The sequence below is a fragment of the Tympanuchus pallidicinctus genome, unplaced genomic scaffold (assembly GCF_026119805.1).
Source record: "Tympanuchus pallidicinctus isolate F22 unplaced genomic scaffold, pur_lepc_1.0 scaffold15, whole genome shotgun sequence".
Taxonomy (NCBI): domain Eukaryota; kingdom Metazoa; phylum Chordata; class Aves; order Galliformes; family Phasianidae; genus Tympanuchus; species Tympanuchus pallidicinctus.
Genome location: NW_026294669.1, coordinates 14,478,399 through 14,501,197, shown reverse-complemented (window position 1 = coordinate 14,501,197; position 22,799 = coordinate 14,478,399). Strand labels below are relative to the sequence as shown.

The 22,799-nt window shown below is 59.4% G+C and overlaps 1 protein-coding gene across 21 annotated transcripts in view; it reads left to right on the top strand.

Annotated features, from left to right (window-relative positions):
* Positions 1-117: 117 nt before the first annotated feature.
* TNS1 (tensin 1) overlaps positions 118-22,799 on the top strand; it is a 49,368-nt gene continuing 26,686 nt past the window's right edge. For 12 of the 21 annotated variants that reach the window (XM_052674789.1, XM_052674788.1, XM_052674780.1 and 9 more), the window contains exons 1-17: positions 118-189; positions 2,637-2,751; positions 3,548-3,585; positions 13,596-13,634; positions 14,907-14,948; positions 16,171-16,220; positions 16,425-16,596; positions 16,931-16,981; positions 17,389-17,511; positions 17,686-17,750; positions 17,842-17,925; positions 18,009-18,121; positions 18,719-18,779; positions 19,982-20,057; positions 20,165-20,294; positions 20,921-20,986; positions 21,489-21,650. In XM_052674789.1, the coding sequence (XP_052530749.1) occupies positions 157-189; positions 2,637-2,751; positions 3,548-3,585; positions 13,596-13,634; positions 14,907-14,948; positions 16,171-16,220; positions 16,425-16,596; positions 16,931-16,981; positions 17,389-17,511; positions 17,686-17,750; positions 17,842-17,925; positions 18,009-18,121; positions 18,719-18,779; positions 19,982-20,057; positions 20,165-20,294; positions 20,921-20,986; positions 21,489-21,650 (1,420 nt within the window). In that variant the 5' untranslated portion in view covers positions 118-156. Of the gene's footprint in view, positions 190-2,636; positions 2,752-3,547; positions 3,586-7,707; positions 7,848-11,694; positions 11,803-11,875; positions 11,895-13,595; positions 13,635-14,906; positions 14,949-16,170; positions 16,221-16,424; positions 16,597-16,930; positions 16,982-17,388; positions 17,512-17,685; positions 17,751-17,841; positions 17,926-18,008; positions 18,122-18,718; positions 18,780-19,981; positions 20,058-20,164; positions 20,295-20,920; positions 20,987-21,488; positions 21,651-22,799 lie in introns of those variants that run through there. The other 9 variants (XM_052674787.1, XM_052674786.1, XM_052674779.1 and 6 more) reach the window with 7 other exon arrangements.

Sequence of the window (22,799 nt, the reverse complement as noted above, 5' to 3'; positions counted from 1 at the left end):
GGTTGCTCCGGGAGGGCGCTGCCCCCTCTTTGTCCCCCAGCTATATGGGGGCCGGGGGGGGGGGGTTTGGGGCCGGGGTTGGGGGGGTCGGGGGCGGGCCGGGCGGGCGGAGCGAGCGGGACGGCTGCGGGCGGTGCGGCGGGGCTGCGGGGCAGCATGACCGGGCTGTGCCTCTCCTGCCTGCTCTGGGTACGGCTCCGGGACCAGGGGCGCAGGGTGGGGAGTGCTGTCGCGGGGAGGGGGGGGGCAGGGAGCAGCGGCGGTGGTGGAGCGGGAGCGGGTCGGGAAAAGCGGGACAGAGCGCTGCGCTGGCGCTGGGACCCCAGTCCCCCGCTACACCGAGCGGTGGGGGCGGCCCGGGGGTGGGGGCATCCGGTGAGCGGCTAGGGCTGAGGGGGGGGGGGGGGGGGGAACAGCCCGGGGACTGCGTGGCGGTGGGGAGCGGGCGGTGGGGGGGGCGAAGGACGCTGGGCTGGATGAGGAGGGGGTCTCCGAGGGGGTGTTGTTGGGACTGGGGGCTGTTTCTCCGTTATGACCATCCGGGATTCCACTGCGGTCCTCGTAGTCCGCTGTCCCTCGGCACTGGGAGGCGGGGAACCGGGCAGACTGGGAGCTGCAGGGGAATGCTAGGGGCTTGCGGCTCTGAGCCCCCACCCTCCGGGCCATCTGTGCTCCGGGGTCCCCCATGCTCCGGGCTGGGACCCCGGTGCCCAACCCCCTCTCCCCCCAGCCCCGTTTTGCAGCCCCAGCAGAAGTGGATGGAGCAAGCGGGTGCCCCGATCACCCAGGGGGAGGCAGCCCCCCCCTCCGGCCCGCACCTCTCTGCAGTGCTGGGCAGTGAACCCAGGAGTCCATGCAGCTGGCACCTCTCCCCGGGGCCTCATCCAGCCCATGGGGCCCCTCCCAGCATCCCTGGGTCCCTCTGCTTTGGGGGCCGTGGGTAGGGTTGTCTATCCTGTCTTCTCCTCCCCCCCCCACTCCCACCATCTCCTCTGTTTGGTGACATGGGTCTCAAGGTGACATCCCCAGACGGTCCTTACCCCCCATAAGTGCCCCCCAGCCCTGGGGACAGGGATGATGCTCAGATCCTGCCAGCTAGAGGCCGGATCCCGTACGTTCCATGGGTTGGTGACACCCCCACCGGCGTGTTGGCAATGTGACAAATGGAGGGGGTCTCCATGGGGTGGGAACAGAAGGGGCTGCGCTTTCCCTAATGAGGATAATTACCGTTAACAAAGCAGAGCTGGGGCTGAGGTGGAGATGTGCATGCGGGATACACATTGGAATCCCCGGGGGGTCCCTGGGAGCAGGGGGCACTACCTCTTCCCGGGACACCCTGCAGCGTGGGGGGGAGGAGGGAGGGGGCTGCTTTGCATATGCAAACGAGCTCATGGCATCGGGAGGCCTCGCTGTCACCCAGCAACTGTGGCGTGGGAGCCCCAGCCGGGGGAGCACTGAGCCCAGGGGCTTGGGCAGCCATGGGGGGACTTATCTGCTAGGGAGGATGTCCATAGAATGCACAAGGTGCACTCACACACATATGCATGGCCCTTGTGCCCCCACCTTATGTCCCCATGTGCGTATTGGGCAAACTGGGAAAACTGGGGCAGGAGGGGGTGGTACCCACACTGGGGTGCTCCCTGCAGTGCTGGCCCAGAGGGAGTGCAGGGTTTGCGGGGCCTCTGCTTAATCCTATTAGTCCTGGCTTGAAAAGGCGTATTTGTGGCTCTCACATCTTCATCGGATGGTGGGTGGGTGGGCATGGCTGGCGCGCTGCCATGGATGTCCCCTCTCTCAGTCTGGGATGTCCCCCTTATATGGCATCCCAGATCCGTGCCAGCATCCTTGTTTCCTGCTGTCTCCATGTCCTGCTGTCCCCATACCCGCACTCACAGCTCCCTTGGGCTATAGTGGGCAGTGTGGCCATGGGGACACTTCCCTAAATGTGCCTCCCTCCTCCCCTCCCATGTCCCTGCCCAGCGCACATCCACAGCACAGCTTTACACCACGGTGCCCACTGCACGCACACCGATGGTGTGTGTGCATGCTTGGGTGTGCACGTGCACACACGTTTGTATGTGCACACTCACTGTGCTTGCATGCCAGTTTGCACAAGCTTCTTGATGCATTCAGACGTGCTCACACACGTGAGCAGACCTGCAGACATGCACTCGTGCGCTTGCACACACCCCCAGAAGCACAGACGTGCAGTTGCATGCACACACAAATGCACGCACACTGCAGCACGCAGGGACACACCAACGCACACGTATGTGCACACGCATGTAAGTGTATACGCACATCTGCGTGCGTGCACCCACACTTCCAGTTGCGGACATGTGTGCATGTGGGCGTGCCCGTGCGTGTGCACACGCGTGTGCGCGCACACGCACACACAAGTGTTCCGCACACCGCCAGGGGGCGGCAGAGACTATTTAAAGGGGCCGCGGCTCCGGGGGTGATCGTTGGCACCCCGTGCCGCGTGGCCGGGCACAAGGTGAGGATTACCCCGAGGAGGAGAGGGGGGCTGAGAGCAGATGGAGGCAGATCCCAGCCCAGAGGGAACCGAGCAGGGCAGAGCTCGTCATAGGGTGGGGCAAAAGTTAGGGGTGCTGATTTGTTCCCGTGTCCTGCAGCCCCAGGACCTGGAGTCTCCCCCGGCGCACGCCTTCAAGATGACGAGCTTCAAGAAGGTGAAGGCGTGCGGGATCTGCCGGCAGGCCATCACGCGCCAGGGCAGCACCTGCCGAGGTGAGGGGACGGGAGTGCGTGTGAGCGAGAGGATGCAGCGGTGCTTTTGCACGCCTCTGCATGCGATTGTGAGTGAGCCGAGCGTGCATTGAGCGTGCAGTGGTGTTGTTCCAGGATCACGTGTGTGGATGCTCACGCCCCTGCTGTTGCTCGTGGCCCTGTCCCCCTCGAGGCCACAGTGGCACACGCGGTGACGTGTCCCCCTGCACGTGTGTGGCGGTGCTGAGCCCCGTGCGAGGGGTGGTGGGAGGAAACGTTCCAGGTCGCGGGAACAATGTGGCTTCCTGTGTTCCCTGAACTGCAGGAAATGATCCCGGGGGGGACGGGGCCTCAGGGAGGGGGGCAGTGTGGCCATGGAGCATGCTGCACAGGGACCCTCGTGTCCCTTTGGGATGGCATGCTGGGGAGCGCCTGGTATTGCCGGTGGGTCAGCATCCCATACAGCCCCACTATGTATGTGCACAGCTGTGCACAGCTGTGTCTGCGCACATGTACATGTGCAAGAGATCGCAAGCTGTGTTTGCATGCATTTATGCTATTAATCTCTGAGCAGAGGCACGGTGCCTTTGGCACACTGTCATTGTGGGTGGATGGATCACACATGTGGTGTTCATGCATCTGGCTGTGTGTGTGCACATGTGCAAGGTGTGTGCCTCTATGCACCCGCAGTGTGCATCTCTGTGCTCTGTGCCCAGTACTGTTGCTGCCTGTGTCCCCCCATGGGTGGCCACCCTGTCCAGTCCCCGTGAGCAGCCCTGTGGCCGTGTCCCCACTGACCCCTTCTCCCCTCCCACAGGCTGCAAGCTCTCCTGCCACACCAAGTGCCAAAGCAAGGTAAGGCTGGCACCTCGTGGAATGCCCCGCTTTGCATGGGAGGGGCTATGGATGTCTGGGGGAGTACTGGGGTCCATATCCCCACTGGGTGGGTGCTCACTTTGGTGTCTGATAGGAGTGGCATTCGTGTCACCTACATGTATGTCTGATGAGGATTCTCATGTGGCTAATATGGGGTTGTGCACAGTAGGACATTGCACCCAAAGTGCTGGCTCTGTGCACAAGGGAAGACTGTGGCTGGCTGCAGTTTGTGAGCCTCCGTCACCCTTCCTGTGCTTGCTGGAGGCTGGAGAACCTCCCATGCGGTGCTTCTGAGGGGTTGCATGCATGGGGCTGAGGCCTTCTGTGAAGCTCTGCTGGGCCAGTGCCCAGGGAGGGGCTCCTCGGGCCAGGCGAGCAGCCAGCTGACTCACACCGCTTGTTATTGTAGGGTCTCCAGGGAGGGCATGTGTGGGGAGGGGGCTTGGCACAGTGAGAAAACAGCCTCACATCCACCTGAAGCACCTCAGATTTAACCCCTGAGCCCCCAGAGTTGGGGAATGAGACTACCCCAGGATGTGTGATACTTTGTGCCCCAGTGCTTCCTCCTCCTGCCCTGGAGATGCTGCTGAACCCGCAGCACCCCTGTTTGCTGCTGTCTCTGGAACCCCCCAGTGTTGTTGTGGCCACTTCACAAGTTACTTTGGGGGGACCTGCCCTCACCTCTCCTGCCGCCCCCCTTTTGACCCCATTCAGCTAAAAACTCCACATGGACAGGGTACAGTGGGAAGTGGGGGGTGTACTGGGGACCCTGGAGTGGCCATGGGGACAGGGGTGGCAGACAGGGCTGGCAGAGTGCCTGCAGCCTGTGGGTGGCATTGGGGGGGCCGGGGCAGACGCACAGACATCATCTGGGAAGCACGAAGCCGTTCCCATGCCCATGTAAGGCCCTTCTTGCACCCGGCCCCTCCACTCGGGGATTTTTCCTTGCTTAGCAAACCTTCCCCCCTCCTTCTGAGGAGACCGACGGCTGGACACTGACGTGCATCTGAGCCCTGCAGTCCACCTCTGCCATCCCTCCTTGCACTAGAGCTCCCTACTCAGAGCTGCAGCTTCCTTTAAAAGTGGGGGAACTGAATCACAGAGCCCAGCCTGGCCATGTGAGATCCCTTGGGTCCCATCCTCATCCCTTTGTGTGCTAAAACATCTATGCAAGAACATCTCATATGTGTGTGCACATTGCACGGCAGTGCACTGGGGCTGATCTTTCTCCACTGGCTGCGCTCCAAACCCAGGTTGTTTTCCAAGTACCCCCTGCAGGAGCTTGGAGGGGGGTTTGTCCATCATTAAACTGGGTGCTGGAGCAGGGCCAGGGCCGGGCAGCGAGGCGCGTCCTGGCCACAGCTGTAGCTCCCAGTGCCCACGGCACCTATTGTCCCCTTTCACAGGGAACCAGGTCCTTGGCTTTGGGAGGGGGATGTGGTGGGCTGGATGTGGGGTGATGGGCACACTGTGATGTATGGGATATGCCTGGGTTCTGTGTCATGGGCAGATAAGGAAGGACATTGGGAGGGGACAGCAGTGTCCTAATCATGTTGTGGGACAGGCTGTCCATTCCCCAGCCTCTGCGCCTTGCTGCTTCTGTGCTGCACGGCGTAAGGGAGGATGTGTCCATCGCACTCATCCCTGTCCCTAGTGCCCTGTTCAAAGCTATCCTGCCTTTGGGACAGGTAATTCGCAAACCTCTGGGTCTGCATAGCAGAGCAGGGAGGAAGAATAAGGCAGCAATGTGTTCTTGGCCCTGGCGTGGGCCCAGTCAGGGTGTGGGATGGGGAGCTGAGTGGGGCAGCACTGCCCCCATCTCGTGGTGCTGCAGTGGGTCTTGGAGGGGATCGAGTGTTTTTTTTTTTTTGTTGCTGTTTCCTTTTTCCCCTTCTTGACGTCACCACCAAAATATTCAGCCTCTGTCTCAGCTCCGGGGGGGTTGATCTGCTGCTGGAGGAGCTGGGGCCCTTCTTGTACCCTCTGGGAGGGGAAAGGGAGTGGGGATGTTAAGCCTGCCCACAATCATTGCACAAGTGATCAGCGGTACATGGGGCATGGGGAGCCTCTCTCCTGGCTCTTTGTTGCCTTGTTCCCTTCTTCTGCTAGCACCAGGGCTGGAGATGCTCTCCCAGGCTGAGTGCTCGCTTTGGGATGTGGAGGAGCTGTTTTGGGTGGAGGTTACTGGCCAAATCTGGGGGCACTGGGGGTCTTTGAGGGTTGACACAGGGCTGAGTGCTGAACCTACTTCCACCACCCTGAGATGGCTCTGGGATGCATTTGGTGTTTGGCTGAGGATGGAGTTCAGGGACAATTTATAGACTTCAGTGGCTGCGTCCTGTGACGTCACCTCCTCAAGGGACAGCTCCGTTCCTCCTCTGGGACAGCTCCTGCAGGCTGGGGACAGGGACGTGCTGTCAATGCCTTCCACTCACTCACTTATCCTGCTGGGATGCTGATGCTTTCCCATCTGGCTCTGGCTCTAATCTGAGCCATCCTGGGGCCATGTTCTGGGTGCTGGGATTGTGCCGGAGCTGAGATTTCTGCCATAGCTGAGCTGGACTCTATGGCTTGCTTCTAGCTCAGGGCATTCATTGCTCCTCTGTCTCCACTTTTCCCTGCAGAACCCTCAGCACCCCAACTCCATCTGCCCATGCCCAGATGCTGCTGTGGATGTGACAGGAGATGCTCAGGAGAGAACTGCCCCCGTTAAAACCTTTTGCTGCTCCCTCCAAATGCTTCCAGGGGAAAATAAGGCACAGGGGGGTCTGAGCACAGATTGGGTCAGGCAGAATGTACTCGCTGTGGAGATTCATCCTGAAGAGGCAGGTGGAAATCCCTATGGTTGCTCAGCTGTTCTCTGCCTCAGTTTCTCCATATGCGAGTAGCACTCTCCCTGGTTGCAGTAGCATGGGATGTGGGCACTTCCTGGCCGTGCTGGCACAGGGGGTGCAATCCATGGGATGCTCTGGCTGATGTGAAGTTCTGGAGATCACTCCCAGCCCGGAGAGAGGGATGCAGGGAGAGCCCCTTGCTGCCACTCTGTGCCCTGGCTGCAGTCAGGGCCAGCGCTGGTGTTCTGGCTGAGCCTATAGCACCAGAACGGAAATGCAAATAGGAACAGGGAGGTGTTGGGTGAGAAAATGTCAACAGTGCTGGGCCCGGTGGCTGGCTCACAGCCCCCCCTGGCCTGTTTGCCTTTTTGCGGGCCACTGCAGGGAAGGCTGTGCCATGATCCTCCGTGCCCGCATGCCTACTCGCATGGTTGAGCTGGGGCTTGGGGTGGGAGAGGAGGAGTGGGGGCAGCGGGGCGTGATGTGGGGCTGCGGGGCACCCCCATGGTGCACGGCTTCTCCATCACTTTGCTTTCCATGGAGGAGGAGTGGTAAACTTTCACCCCGCTTTGGCACCAAGGAGGGTACCCAAGAGCCACTTTTTGGGCGCTCTCCTTGGACTTAGCGAAACGCCTCCTGACAGGGGGGGCCAAGCAGAGAGGCCCCGAGCCGGGCCCCACGCCCGTGCCCCTGCCACCCCCCCGCCAAGGGCACAGGGACGCCGCGGCGTCACGCGGGGCGATAAGGGCCCGACCCCGCCGCCCGGGGCCTCCCGGCTGCGCTGCCCGGGGGGTGCGCGCCGCATTTCGGGGCTCGGGACGCAGGGGGGGCCCGGCTCCCGGTTGCCTTTAAGGGCGTTTTCGGGGGAGGCGAGGGAAGCGGGGCTGGGCGTGTGCGCGTCCGACTGGGAGCGCGCCGAAGAGAGGGAAGAGAAGAAAGAGAGGGAGAAGAGAGAGGAGGGAGGGGAGCGGTGGAAAAAAGCCCCGGGACCCCCCTCCCTCCCCCAAGGCCGGGGCCGCTCCATCGCACCTCCCGGCAGCCGGCGGCCTTGGGGGTGTGGAGGGGCGAGGGGGGCTGCCGGGACTCCTCCATCGCCGGGGTCCCGCCTGCGGGGAGCGAAACCCTTCGGCTCTCTCCCCCCCCTCCCCTCTCCTTTCCCTCCCCTCCCTCCTCCCTCCCTCCTTCCTTCCTTCCTTCTCCGGGCTTGTCCCGGGGCGGGAGGGGGGCTCAGCCTGCAGTCCGCCTTCACGCCTGCCGACGCCGGGCTCCCTCCTGCCCCCGACCCCCCCGCCCCGGCAGCCTCCCGGCTGCCCCCCGCGCCGCTCGGCCAGGTGAGGCAGCGCTGCCGGCCCCTTCGGATGTAAGCACGAGAGACCCCGGATGGATTTCGGAAGCGTCATGAGCCAGGTACGGCCACGGCGCGGGGATCCCCTGCACCCCCCTGTCCTGCTGGGGGAGAGAGGAGGGGTCCCACGCGTGACATCCGTGCGCTGCGTGGCCGCCCCCCGCCCGCTCTGTTTGGGGACGCCGCGGTGGGTCGGTTCCTTGCTGGAGGGGGTCCCGCGGGGCGTGGCGGCCTCGGAGGGGGATTTGGGGAGGGGGTCAGGGATGGTTCGCAGTGCCGGGAAGTTCTGCGGGGGGGTCTTTCCCGAGCAGCCCTACCCCGCCCCGCGGACGTGTCCCCGCACAGCCCCTCCTTGGTGGCAGCGCAGGGGTTAACTCCTCCTCCGCTCCTCCTGCGGGACCGTCAATGGTTAAACCACGAGTTAATGAGTGGTGAGGGGCCGGGGGGGGGGCACGGCGACCACGACTCCTTCGCCCCAATGCTGCCGGGCCCGCAGAGGGTTAAATTCGTCAGGGCAGGTCCCGGCGCAGATGTTTTTGGGCTGTGTTCCTGGGAGAGGAAACGGCCCGAGCGAGGCATCAGCCGTTTTGTTTTTAAGGGGAAAACAACAAAATGAGAACTGCTCCGCCTGCGACAGCCGAGCTGGGGGCAGCGAGGTCGGTCCCACTGCGGGCCGGGTGCCAGTGGGTTGGGGCAGCGGGGACGGAGTTGGCATGGGAGGGGGGTGGTGGCTGCGTCCCCCCCCTCTTGGTCCTTGCAGAGCATGCTGAGTGCCAGCAGCCCCCGTGCATCCCATCCACCCTGGCTGCAGCAGGGTCACCCCCAGGGGAAGTGAGCCCCGAAGGTTCCGGCTCTGGAGCCTCATGACAAAGACTCTGAGGACTCAGTGTTCGTTGCTGGCCCCCACTTCAGGAAAGGCAGGGCTGGCCGTGATGCTCCATGGGGCTGCTGGCCCGGTGCCCCACTCCTCAGCGCTGCGGTCACCTCTGTTACACATTTTTGGGGTCCAGAGCCTCACTTGGGGCTGCCCCACAACAAGCTGAGTGCTGGCAGCTCTTTTTGTGCCCTGGCTTGGTTTGGGGACTGATGGAGCAGAGCTGAGGGGTTTACATGGTGTTGTCCTCCTGCTTTTGCTGTGCCAACCTGGTGCCCCATGTCCTGTGGCACCCTGTGCTGATGGCAGCTGTTCCCTGTGCCCATCTGCACTGCTTGGCTCTGTGTCACTTGCTGGGGGCTGTGGGTGCCAAAGGAGGGGCTAGTTTTGAGGACTGGCAGTATCGGGCAGCCCTCAGCCTGCAGTGGGACTGAGATCTCTGCCAACATGGTGCAGGGTAATGCAGGGCTCTCACGCAGCCTGCTTGGGGACCCAGATGCTGAGTGGGCCCATGCGAGGATCCATGCAGGGACTGATCCTGTAGTGGGATCCTTGATCTAGTCAGTCCTGTGTGAGTATTAGGGACCTGACCAATCCCATAGGAAAGTCTGTATATTGACCAATCCCATGTGGGAATCTCTGTATTGACTATGGGAATCCATCTGTTGACCAGTCCCACATGAGAACCCATGCATAGCCCAGTCCCAACAAAGCTCCCTGCCCCCAAACAGCCTTCCTCCCAGCCTATCCACATGGCCATTCTGGGGGAGATGGGGAATGTGGGATCCCCCTCGCCCTGTTGGATAGAGCTGTCATGGGGCTGGGGACAACAGGGACCCTGTTACAAAGGCCCCAGCACCATTCCTGCTCTTCTTAAGAGCTTCCTTCAGCAGCCAGGAGCACGCTGAGAGCAGGTCCCCATATCAGGGTGATGGGTGTCCCTACACCCAGGGATGGCAGTGCCCACAGGTGTTGCAGTGCCTGTGGGTGACAGCTGGGCAGGGACAGCAGCCATGGGACAGGCTTTAGGGATGCAGCCGAGCAGGCGCTGGACTCAGGGCCGGAGCGGCGCTGGGAACGTTGCCTTTTTAGGTGCTGGAGCACAGCACGTCTCTGCTCGTGGCCAGCCCCGTGCCGAGCCCAGCACCCACGGTAGGAGGCAGAACAGGACCTGCCCCAGTCTGGGACATGTGGAGTTCCTCTGCTCCACTCTGATCCAAAAAAACCACTTTTCATCCAAAACAGATTCAGGGATGCTGGTTTTCTCCCCCTTCCCCAATTCCAACCTCTGCAACCTCTGGGCCAATGGCTCAAACCCCTGGGAGCCAGGAGCAGCCCTTATTTGGGTTGAAATCAAGGCTATTTTGGTGCTGCAGATTCAATTGAAACCAGCCGGAGCCCGAGGCCCCGCAGTTACCCCATGCATCGCCTTCCTGACTCAGTTCCCCTGCACTGGGGCTGCCGGCCCGACAAGTGACATGCCACCGGGAGCCCTGGGGCTGTCACCCTCCTTGACCCCACTGCTGGAACACCAGGGTGGAATCCATCCCGGTTGGGTCTATCACCACGGGGCGGCTGCACAGGATCCCTCCGCCTTCCCTTACATGGTGCCCTCGAGTTCGCTGCGGTGCCAGGGGCTGGGGACTTTTTCCGTGAGGGTGTTTATGGGGCCGGCGCTCAGAGGTGTTTGTTGGAAACAGCAGCAAGGAGGTGCTGGAAAGGCAATGGTGCTGAGGCGCGAGGCAGGGAGCACGTCCCCAGTGTGAGCTTAACCAGCCACCCACATGTCATCGGAGTGGCTGGCTTGTGCAACATGGTGACTCTGTGTGCAGTGTTGGAAATCATTGCTGTCCCCAGGGGAAAGATGCTGCTGGGGTCCCCATGCAGAGCAGAACTCTAGTTACAGGTTGACTGCAATGGGATGTTTGGAGGTTCACCCCACAGCAAGCCTGCAGGACCTCCTGGTGATAGGAGGAGAACATCCCCTGCCTCATAAACCACTGGTACCTCTTGCACAACACAGCCACGAGGATGGGGTGCTGCCCAGCCCATGGCCTCTACTCTGCTGTGGGAGTGCCTGACATGGGCGCAGCCAGGCTACAGGGTCAGGCACATGGTGAGGCTGGCGGAAACTGGAAGGGGATGCTTAGGGGGAAGCCTGGGAGCAGCAAGAACTCTGTGCTCCGGCGTCCGCCCGGCTCCTGACTCACCCCATCTGCCGCCAAAGCTCTTCTGGGGCTGCTGACACGTCCAACCCTCAGCAAAGGGGGGGAACCCGCAAAGCTGCCATGCCGGTGTGCTGCCCCCAGTCCTGGGACCCTGTGCAGATAGCTCAATGCTTTGCCCAGTGCAAGGTGGGGCTGGCAGGGGGAGTGCAGCTGGAAGTGTGCCATCCTTCTGCCTGGGACTTGTTGCATAAACAGGAGATTAGCGGGAGCTACGAGGGACGCGTGGTGCAGAACTGGGCTTGGCCACAGGAGCACGTGGTGGGACCAAGGAGTGGCATGGAGAGGGTGACTGTGTGCATCAGTCACTTTCGGTGCCACCACTGAGCCACCCAGCCTTTTGCTTGGGGAGGTGATGCACAGCTGGGACGTGAGGTGATGCGTGGCACTGAGTGCAAGGAGACAGCTGGGGTGACGCAGAATCTCCACTCAGCTGCCTCCGGTGCCACCCCAGCACCGTCCTGTGGGACAGTGATCAAGTCACTGAGTCACTGAGTCACTGTCCTCTTTGGCATCTTCCTGCCCACTGCCACGCTGTTGATGGGCTCTGCATCTCTGGGTACAGGGACTGTCCCCACTGCAGTCTCAGTATGGGGCTTTGCTCATCTGTGCAGTGCATGCCAGGTTTCGATGATACTGGCACTGCAAGGGTCAGCACCGGCCCGGATATCGGACGGCTTGGGGATGTTTATCAGAGCTCCTGGGGAAGGGAAAAACAAAAACCACCACCCAAAGGAAGGGATATGCGTCAGCGATGGGCCCGGGCGACCCACCGGCAGCCGGACGGGATGAGGGCCAGCACTCACCCAGCCCTGTAAGCAGCGGCGCTGCACCCTCAGTGCCTGCAGCCTGGCTGGGGGGAACCCCCGCAATCTCCCAGCCCACTCCATGCTGAGCCAGACTGCTCCCTCCAAGGAGGTTTGTGAGGCGCTGGGGAGAGCTCTGCGGGGATGCTGCAGCTGCAGCAGGACCTGGAGGAGGAGGAGGGAGAGGAAGGCTCTGGGAGGGAGGTGTGTGCCGATGGCCATGCAGGACACTGGGACAGGGCTGTGGCATCCTGAGGGTGTGAAGTTGTGCAGGTGCGGCATTTGGAGATGGTTGGATGTGGAGAGCTCAGTGGTGCTCTGCGCGCAACCCCGTACGAGACGTTAGAGAGTCCACACGGGCTGTGTTGGAAGCTTGGGCTGTGTGCATTTTGCTGCCCAGCCTTCACCTGGGAGGAGATGGCTGGGCCCTTGTGAGGACCTTTGGGGGGGGCCTGCGACTTGGGGGGCGTGGGGGGCTGAGGGTGGGCAGCCGCCCCGCTGTGCCTCGTTCCTCACATTCCTGGGCAGGGCTGCCGGGTGGAGGGGTCGTGGCGGCGCGAGCTGTGCGGCAGGAATGCAAACACCGGAACGGGGAAAAGAAAGGCGGCTGTGTCTGCTGCGGTCGGGCAGAACTGTCCAGGGGTTGCGTGGGACCCCCCACCTTTCTATGGGGGACACAGGGGATGGCGGTGGCCCTGTCACCTGCGTGGTCTGCAGCTTCTCTCTCCATCTTCCTGGGGTGCTCCTGTGTGCCTGCATCAGGAGCTCAGTGTCACAAGGAAGGGCTAACCCCATATTAGACATCACAGAATTAGGACAGGGAGGTCCCACCCCAGCCACCTCACTTTTGTCCATTCTGCAGCTGAAAACCTCCAGGTGCAGAAGCCAGAGGCTGGGTGGGGAATGTCCTACCTACCCTCAGTATCCCACAGTTGGGGGTCTGCCCCATCCCCGGCGTCAGGAACTGGGGGGCTGGGCTGCTGGGGGACCCTATGCAAGCATCCCTAGGGGGATGTGGGGTGCAGCACGGCCCTGTGCCGGCCCCGTCCATGGCCACTTTGCTGCCGGAGAACATTCCAGGGAGGCTGGCGTGGGGCCAGCACCGCGGGGCAGGGAAAGGGGCCTTTTATGGAAGCGTTTCTGCATTAGAATAAAATCATAATAATAATGCGCAGGGGAAGGGAGCGGGAGGAGAAGGAGGAGGAGGAACCCCCGAACAAAACACAGAGGCAGAATGGGAATGCTCTGGCAGCTGGAGGCTCTCCACCACGGGGATGGGGCAGGATACAGCTCTTGGGAGTGGGGTGTTTGGGGGCAAAATCCCCATTTTGTGGTCCACTGCCAGGGAGATGCTGAGCAGGGTGAGAGAGGTATATTGCTGAGCATGTCATTGCCTGGCACGGGGTGACTTGTAAGGGGTGCCAATTGAGAATATTTTTGGGATGGAGGGGATGAGGTGCTCCAAATTGCATTCTCCCACCACCACTGCCATCCTTAGGCCCCCACTAGCCTGCAGTGCTGTTCCTGTGTCCCTGTGGGCACCACCAACCCAGCACTGCCTTTCCCTTTGCAGCATGCTGCTGCTGGGGTGCACGCAAAACCCAAGGTTAATTGGCAGTAATTGCCTCTGGTAATTAAGGTAACAATAGCCGAGCTGTTCAGCTGGCGTCTGCAGAAATACTCAGAGAAGGCTGGGCTGGGTTTTGTGCCAGGTGCTCCTGGCATCAACCTTACAGTGCCCACCTGGGTCTGAGAATGATCATCTGGAGTTGTCCACCTGGGTCTGAGATTGCCCACCCAGGGTTGGGGCATGCTCAGCTCTGTGCTCTGAGCAGGGGATTGTTGCACCTTTCCTGTACCTGGTGCTGCAGGGACTAATAGGTGCCTCTCTCTGCTCCCTTGCAGGCTGCTACTCCCTGCTCCCCTGCTGTCAACTATGAGCTGGTAAGTGAAGACTCTGTGGTGAGCTGTCTCTCCTTGGGCTGTTAGAAGGACAGCAGTGGGACGTGATCATTCCAGGCTCTGGTGTCCCTCCTCCTGGCTTGGAGCGAGGTGGTTTTTTGCACACCCGGAGATAGCTGTAGCAGATGTGTCTTTGGCTATGGGCTCCCAAAGTCAAGTGTGAGCATCCCCAGCTATTGTCACCCCCTGCTTTTTGTCCCTGCGGGGGATTTTTAGTGAGCAGCCAGATGTGCGTGGGTCTGGAGAGCTGCTGGGGTGACAGGAGCCCTTCCCACAGGACATGGGAAGCACGGGGTGTGGTGGCAGGATAGGGTTGTAGCAGTGGCATGGTGCTGGGTGCTGCATTGTGTGACCCCAGCTGGGCACAGTGGGTGCTTGACTCAGCTCCTGCCAGCTCATGAGGGCAGCACATGAGCCCCACCATGGTTATCTGCCCTGGGCTTAATCTCTGCCTGCACTGCCGCAGGCACTTATCGCTGGCAAAAATGTGTTGGCTTTGAGCTGGGACCGTTAATGTGGCTCTGGGAGGAAATTGAAAGGGTTTTGCCCTCTCGCCTGTGGAGCAACTATAGCAGGAGGACACAGCCTGGTCCTGGCTTCCTCTTTGTCTCCTGGTCCCGGGCTGAGATCCCCGTGTGCCACCTGACTGGCTATCCTTAGGCAATGACTCTGTCCCCTGCCCCTATACTTGGGGTCAGGAGACCCTCCCCCAGACCACAGTCTCTTCTCAGAGCTTTCCAGAGGCTGCCAGTGACATCTCGCTGAAATCATTCTTCCATGAGCACCCCCTGCTTGGGACCCTGGCCATCCCGCTGTGGCACTGTGTTTATGTCGGGGAGCAGTGTCTGGAGATGGGGCTCCGCTGTTGTTTACACACTGCACCACAGCCCTGGTTTTGGAGCACAGCTGAAGCTGGGGGCTGCTTTTCTTGAAAATGACCTCCTGCTGCAGATGGGATGGGAGTAGGGTGGTGCCATGGGGGATGCAGGGGTGAAACAGGAGGGCAGTGGCCCCCAGTGGGGCTGTGCATTGCCCTGGTGCTGTACTTGGGTTTCGAGGGATTCCTGGCTTTTAGGAAGAACAGACACGTGGAGGAAAGGAAGGAAGCGGCATCATGGAGCATTTCCTAAGAAGGGCCAGAAATAGACAGGGGGAACTCATGACCGCAGCCACCCCTCTGCACGTGTGCATGTGCCTCTCAACCTCTCTCTCCTTCTCTTTTTCTCCTTTTTCTCACTCTCACGCCTGCCACAGCCGTCCCCAGGGCAGAGCATCACCAAGCAGGTGGACACCCCGGTAAGTGCCATGTGCTGGCAGAGGCTGCTTTTCACCTGGAGACCTTACTGGGGTTTACTTGTGCCTATCCCACAGCCAAAAGCCTGCTCCTTATCCCATGACCTCCCTTTGCTGCTGGACCCCCATTCCAGGGCCATGCTGATGCGTAAGGTGATGGGCAGAGGCAGTAGCAGAGCCCAGCAGAGGCCTTGGAGTGGAGGCTTTTGCTGCAAAGCCGGCTTTCCTGTCCATAGAGCTAGGGATCCACTTTTTAATCTGTGGACATGAAATTGCTAAGACAGTGTAGACAAATGCCCTGCCAAAGTCAACGCAGACGGCTTCCCCCTGCTCACCCGCCTCCGCATGCACCAGGGCTGGAAATGTCCAGTGAGGAGTCAGGAACCCCTTTGTTGCTTTGTTTCTCTTGGGGAACTTGTCAGTGTTTCTGCATCCTTCCCTGTGGCTGAGGTCACTGTGCCAGCGGCTGGAGGCAGGAAGGACCTATGGCTTTTGGATGATGCCAAGAGCAAGGGGACATGCTGAGGTAATACAGGGTGGGAGGCAGGTTTGCATGGGGATCTGAGGCCCTCCCCCCTCCACAGGGGGTCTCTGCAGCATCTCTTCCAGCCTTTGGGGTTGGTGGCACCTCCTGCAGCCCCGTGGTGCTCTACTGGTTATTGAGGTTTGGATTTCCTAGGAATCGGAATGCACCACCCGTGCTAGATGAGTCTTTAAAGGACTCCTCCTTATTAGTAGGAGATCCTAAAACTAATGAGGTGTGAGTGTATTTTCCCTTAGTGGTTTTTTTTGGAAACCTTGCTTTGTTTTTTGGCTGAGGTCACAAAGTCACCCAACAAACTGACTGCAGATGAAATTCTTGAGGCTGGAGAACATGCATAAATAGAAGTTTCCTGCTTGGAGAGCTCAAACATTTCCTCCCAGCTTTTGGCTTGGCCAAATCAAACGGCAGTGCCTGGCCTCATGAGCCTCCTGTGGGCTGCAGACCTGCCCTGTCCTGTGGCCAGGTGTTATGGGGCTGCCATCGTGCTGTCCCCAAGTTTGTGTGCACTGGGGGCTGCTTGTGTCAGTGTGGGCACATGGTGCCACTGGGATGCTCATTGGATGTGATTTGGTGACAGTGTGTCAGGGATGGATGCTCCAAGCATCGCTGCACTTGGTGACCTGTGGCTGCTGTGGCTCCAGAGCCATGGCAGTAACTTGTTTTTCCTCTCTTGTTCTTTAGGACACCACGAGGTCCCCCAGAGGCGGGCAGGCACACCGCAAAACAGCCAGGTAGAGCCCAACATCTGCACCGTGGGGTTGGGGACCTGCAGGCAGTGGTACTGGGAGCAGAGGAAAGCCTTAGGGTGGTCCTATGCCTGCGTTCCCAAGCATCTCAGCCCGTGTTGCTTTACCCAGATGACTGTGGTGGTGGGCAGGGTCATCATGTCCCCTCCTTGGTGCCTTATCCTGATGGAAGTCTCCTTCCTTGCTCAGGAGCATGAGTGTGACAGCAGCCATGGAGAGCAGCTGTGAGCTGGACCTGGTGTACATCACAGAGCGCATCATTGCTGTCTCCTACCCCAGCACAGCTGAGGAGCAGAGCTTTCGCAGCAACCTCCGCGAGGTGGCCCACATGCTGAAGTCCAAGCATGGGGACAACTACGTGGTGAGAGGACCTGACAGCCTGAGTATGGGGCTGGGATGCTGTTAGGGAATGGGTGCCACATCCTCACCTCAGGTCAGTCTTCATCCTGATGCGCTGAGCTGGAGAGTGAGAATCTTTGTGCTGACACAGATGGTGTTTTTCCTTTGTTGGAGGTTTCCAGCCCCTTTTGGACCCATGGGAATTTTTGGCCATGGTAGTGCCCTGTGGCAGGGCATTAGTGGGGTTAATGTGTTTGGGGAAATGGGTTTTTGGGGAGGTTTGAGGATGAAGAAGAGGTTGGGGTGGCATTAGAAAATAAGACATCTCCTCACACTTTCTTTTCTCTTTCCCAAAGCTTTTCAATCTGTCAGAGCGCAGACATGACATCAGCAAACTTCACCCTAAGGTGGGTCACAGCAGGGAGCAGGGGGTTTTGAGGCTGGAGCAGGGCAGCGGGAACAGCTTCCCAGTGCAACCCTCCTGCCTCACCAAGCAGCTGGAGGGCCAGGGAAGGGAAAGCCCAGAAAAGAGCATCAGGACTTCCCCCACCAGCCCAAGTTGGCATCCCTTGGAGTGCTGCCTTGTTTCCCCTGGAGAACCATCTTTGTCCCTGGGAATGTGGGGTCTCCTGAGCAGCTGAGATGGGTGTTGGGGAGCTAGGATATGGGGACCTAACATTCCCAAGCTCAGGACAGGGTCTTGGCAGCAGGAGAGCTGGTGGAGGGCCTGGAAGAGCTTAACTGTGCACTGCAGAGGCAGAAGTGATGTGGTTTTGACTCTTGATTGTTCCCCTACCCCCTATTCCTTGCCCAGGTGCTGGATTTTGGATGGCCTGACCTGCACACACCGGCACTGGAGAAGATCTGCAGCATTTGCAAAGCTATGGACACGTGGCTGAACGCGGCGGCTCACAATGTGGTGGTGCTGCACAACAAGGTGGGCTGGACCCCAAAGGGGGGCTGCAGGGATTGAGCTGAGCAAGCTGAGAGGTGTAGGGAACCTGATGTTTGGCGGCTCATTGTGCAGATTGGGGTGTGTATTGTAAGATTTGGGAGTGTGGGGTGCTGATGGGCACTGTCACCCCTATGATATCCTTTCTGTTTCCTGCAGGGGAACCGAGGCCGCCTGGGGGTAGTGGTGGCTGCCTACATGCACTACAGCAATATTTCAGCCAGGTGAGAGCAATGGCACAGTCTCAGAGCTTCCTTACCTCCTGCTCAGCACTGCACTGATTTCCTTCTCTTATGTAACCCTTTGTACCTGCAGTGCTGACCAGGCTCTGGACAGGTTTGCCATGAAGCGCTTCTATGAAGACAAGGTGGTGCCGGTGGGACAGCCCTCCCAGAAGAGGTGCGTTCTGGCACATGGCCTTGGGTTTGTTCCACGGTTGGGGCTGTGGGACCTGTCCCTGACTTGCCTGTCCACCCTTCCAGGTACATCCACTACTTCAGTGGGCTCCTCTCTGGCAGCATCAAGATGAACAACAAACCCCTCTTCCTGCACCACGTCATCATGCACGGCATCCCCAACTTTGAATCGAAAGGCGGTAGGTGCCCCTGAGCCTTTGCTCCTTGTTCTCCAAGGGGGTGATTTTTCACAATATCCTGAGCAATCTGAATGCTTTCTATCCTTCTCCTCTCTAGAACTGTTCTCTTCTCTTTAGTAGGGTGCTAATGTGCAGGAATGCGCTCTGGGGTTGCTCCCCCTTAGGGCTGGATACTGATCAGCAATAAAGGCTTTTCTGATGGCTTTTTGGAGAATGGCATCAGACTGGGTTTTGGGCAGGGGAGGCAGTACCTACTGGATGCTGTTGCCTGCTGGGGCAGTTGGAGGAGATGCCATACTCAGAGCCCATTAGGCTCCATCTCACTTCCACTGCTAGCCCCACGTGTGTCCTATAGGACCCAGTTGGGCTCTGGGGGCTCCCACACTGCTCTCAGCCCTGTGTAGTCAGGAGCATCCCTTTCTGCCCATCCCAGATGTTGCCCGCTGCTGGAGGCCTCACCAGTGCGGGCTGGCTGGGGTGGGAGTGGCTGTTTGCCTTGGCTCTGTCCCTGTTTGGATTTCTACCCCGTGACTAATCCCTGCCCCTCCACCCTGCCGGCTAAAAACGTGCCTTCTCTCCCTCATTGATGTCTTCCAGGTTGTCGGCCCTTCCTGAAGATCTACCAGGCCATGCAGCCTGTCTACACATCAGGGATCTAGTAACTATCTCTGCATGTTTGACAGCGTGCTCCCCTTTCTGTCCAGCTGGGGAGGTGGATGGCAGCTTGGAGGGGGGGTGGAGATATTTCAGGGCCATATCTCCAGTGATCCCAGTGCTTCTTGATTCCCGCCAGTTGGGGAAAAAAAGGGACTCCCTACTTCCTTGGAGGGAGGAACTGGCCATACTGGCGTGTACTGGCCTGGCCCAATCTGCTGGAGGGCTGTAGTGACTCTGAGCATCAGCAGAGGGAGCCTGGAGCTGTGTAGAGCCTGGGGCTGGGGACACCTCACCATTCCCTGGGGGCAGAGGCGGTTCTCCTGCCGCTGGCCAGAGACATGCTCCTCCTGCCAGGGCTGCTCCCTTCTGGGTAAAACCCATCTCTGTGCTGCAGCATGATGTGAGGCACTTCTCTAGTAATGGTTCTCCCTCCCTATAGGAATCCTGTAGGGCTGATGCCCTGCTAGCACCCTGCTGGGGGGCGCTTGGGTACAGAGCATATTGCAAGGTGGCTGTGAAGAGCATCTTCTTCTGAGCCTGCAGAATAGTCTCCCTCTCTTCCTCCCCCAGAATAGTTTTCCACTTTTTAACCTCTGCACTACTTATCCCAATACCATTTTGCTGATGCTACCACATGGAGCTGGGCTGTGTCCCCGTTCCCAGCCCCAGGGCCCCTGGGAACAGTCAAAGAAGCTAATTTCTCCAGCTGCCTGGATGCTCTGCTGGGGCCGCATCCCATATGGATCCCCCAGCTCCTGGCCCCACACCCAGCCTTCAGATGGGCCCCTTTAAGGGGAACAGAGCCCATTGCCTTTGGGGTATTCCCATCCCACCCCCCTGAACCAGGAACTTCTATCCCCGCCATCCATCTATCCCCGTTAGCTGAGATTTACTGCCACCCCAGACGCGCCTTTCAGCTTTTAATAGACTGTTTATGGGACACCAGTAATAAACTCCAGGTTTATCTTGCCTGTGAAATCCAACTCCCTTCTTCCCGCATCCCCTGTGCTTGTCCCCTACTGCTGAGCGCTGACGCCAGTGCTCACAGGAAGCTCCCTGCTGCATGGTGGGGTTGCAGGCAGGAAAACTGAGGCAAGGGGAGCCCTGTGCTTTGAGCCCCTGACTGGGGGGGTTGGGTGGAAGGGGGCTGGTGGAGGCTGGGTGATGTGGGGGCTCATGTCCTCACACTGTCCTTCTCCACAGCAATGTGCAAGGGGACAGCCAGACGGGCATCTGCATCACCATCGAGCCGGGGCTGCTGCTCAAAGGCGATATCTTGGTAAGGAGCTCACCCCATCCCACAAGGGGAGCTGGGGATCAGTGGTCCTCGTGCCCTAAGGTCATGCTGGCAGCCTGGAGGCTCATTTAATCCCTGCTGTCCCGCAGCTCAAGTGCTACCACAAGAAGTTCCGCAGCCCGACCCGTGATGTGATTTTCCGCGTGCAGTTCCACACTTGCGCTGTGCACGACTTGGACATCGTCTTTGGCAAGGAGGACCTGGATGAAGCATTCAGAGGTAACTGCGCTGTCTGATGCAGCCTCTCCCTCTTTTCTCTCAGTTTTCCACTCCTGCAGCTCCGGTTCTGCTCTCACTGCCTGGGAACAATTAGGGTATGCAGCCCCCACAGACCAGAATGACCATCCCCCATCTGCCAGGCTGCATGAGACTGGGCTTTCCTGCTGATCTAGGGAAAGGGTTTGGTGGTGGGCAGCCCTCTTCCCATTCCTGACCGTGGTGGAGATGAACCAGGGCCATCCTGCTCTGTATGATGGGTGTGGTGCTAAGCGGGGACAGATGACAGCATCATCCCAAATCTGGATATCGTTGCCTAAGGATGATGCTTGAGCTGGTTGAGGCCGTCAGCTGGCTGGGTGGTGAGGTACTGGAACAGATTGCCTGGACAAGTTTTGAATGCCCCATCTTGGAGGCTAGGTTGGATGGAGCCCTGGGCAACCTGATCTAGTGGCTGGCAGCCAGCCTATAGCAGGGGGGTTGGAAGTGGATGATCTTTAAGGTCCCCTCCAACATAAACCATTCTGCAGGGCAGGTGCCCTGTGCTTTGTTCAGGTCTGTTATGCTTGTCTATGTGCTGTTGGAAGGACAGATGGTGTTATCCCTTTGCTCTGCTCTCTTCCTGCCAGATGAACGCTTCCCTGAATATGGAAAGGTGGAGTTTGTGTTCTCCTATGGCCCTGAGAAGATCCAAGGTAAGGCTAGCTCAGCCCGCAAGGAGGATCTACATCCCCAGAAGTACAGCCCTAGGGCAATCCTTCCCATAGGACCATAGAATCTTTAAGGTTGGAAAAGATCTGTAAGATCAGACAGTCAAACTGCCCACCTACCACTAATGTTGCCTGCTAATTGTGTCACTTGGTACTATGTCTACCCTTTTGTTGAACAACTCCAGGGATGGTGCTCCACCACCTCCCTGGGTAGCCTATTCCAATGCCCAACTGCTCTTTCTGATAAGAAATTCTTCCCAATATCTAACCTGAACCTTCTCTGGCACCATTAGAGGCCATTCCCTCTGGACCTATTGCTAGTTACCTTGGAAAAGAGGCTGACCATCCACCTCTCTGTCCCAAGGCAACTCGCCCACAACCCTCCTACCTTATTTCCCCTTTTTCCATCCCCTGTGCCATCTCTTGGCCCCATCCCTCATGTGCCAGCTCTGTTTTCACTCCAGTGGACTGTCCTTTGTCCTCCCAGGCATGGAACACCTAGAGAATGGCCCCAGCGTCTCAGTGGACTACAACACATCTGACCCGCTCATCCGCTGGGACTCCTACGAGAACTTCAACATCCAGCGTGAGGACAGTGCCGAGGGGGCCTGGGCTGAGCCAACACTGCCGGGGAAACATCTGGAGAAAGGTCAGAGCCGCAGGTGGCCAGCAAGGCTACGGGATGTCACCATACCTTGGGGAGCGATGGTGCTGCTTTTTGTGGGGAGCGAGGCCAGGTTTCCGCCTCCACAGCCCTATTCCCTCCCTCGCTAGGTCTGGCTGCAGCAGGCTGGCATGGAGGCTGTAGGGTTGGGGCTGCCGGTGTCTGAGGCGGCAGTGCGAGGGGGTCCTTGTTTATGGTTGTTCTTGCCTTATTTGGTCAGGGAATTGCACACCAACATTTTTGGCACACCAGGCGCAAGCAAGCGGTGGTGGCGGGGCGGGGGGGTGGAGGTTGGCATGGGGGGGGAGGGGGAGATGACACGGGACCAGCACCGGGGTGGGATCAACCGCCGCACTGCTGCTTTGCCACTGCTGCTCCCTGACGTCTGGTGAAGGCTCCTGGAGGAGGTGGCAGCCTGGAGGTCGGGATTGGCTACAAACCGGTGGGTTCCCCTTCTCGCTCTCGCTCTGTTTGGGGTCCGTGCTGGGAGCAAAGAGGCTGCTGGGCTGGGGGGTGACCCCATGGTGGATAGCAGGGGGTCCGCCAGGGGTGGTGCCTGTTCTGGTGCTTGCCACCTGTCTGCTTATCCTCATGGATGTGGGGGGGAAACTGAGGTGCAGTGAGGTCCTTGGTTGACTGAGCAAATATCCTCATTTCGCTCTCTGGCCCAGCTGGGCTGTTTCACAACCCGCTCTGCTGGCTTTATCTATGTCCTCGCCTGGCCTAGGCTGCTCTGTGGTTATCAGTGAGAGCGGGGTGCACTGGGACCCCCCCATTTCCATCCCACTGCATGTCATTGGTTCCTACGTAGTGGCTTGCAGCTCCGCCTGCCCTCCTGTCTCCTCCTCAAAGAGGCTTTGGGGTCGTTCTGACTCTGTAATGAGTTCCCTCCATACTTACAGCAACTGAGAAAGCTGAGGGAGGGGATGGCTGTTATTGGAGTTCAGGTCTCCCCTGTTCAAGGTGGGTGAAGGATGTTCTGCCCTTCCTGGTGGGGCCAGACTGGGTCCAGGGAACAGCCAGAGCACTGTGGGTTTTGCAGCTTATTGGAGAGTTGCTGCAGAGAGATTTTTGGGGTACTGCACACTGGCAATGTTGATGGGGAGTGATTATTGACTGGTTTGGTTTGGCTGA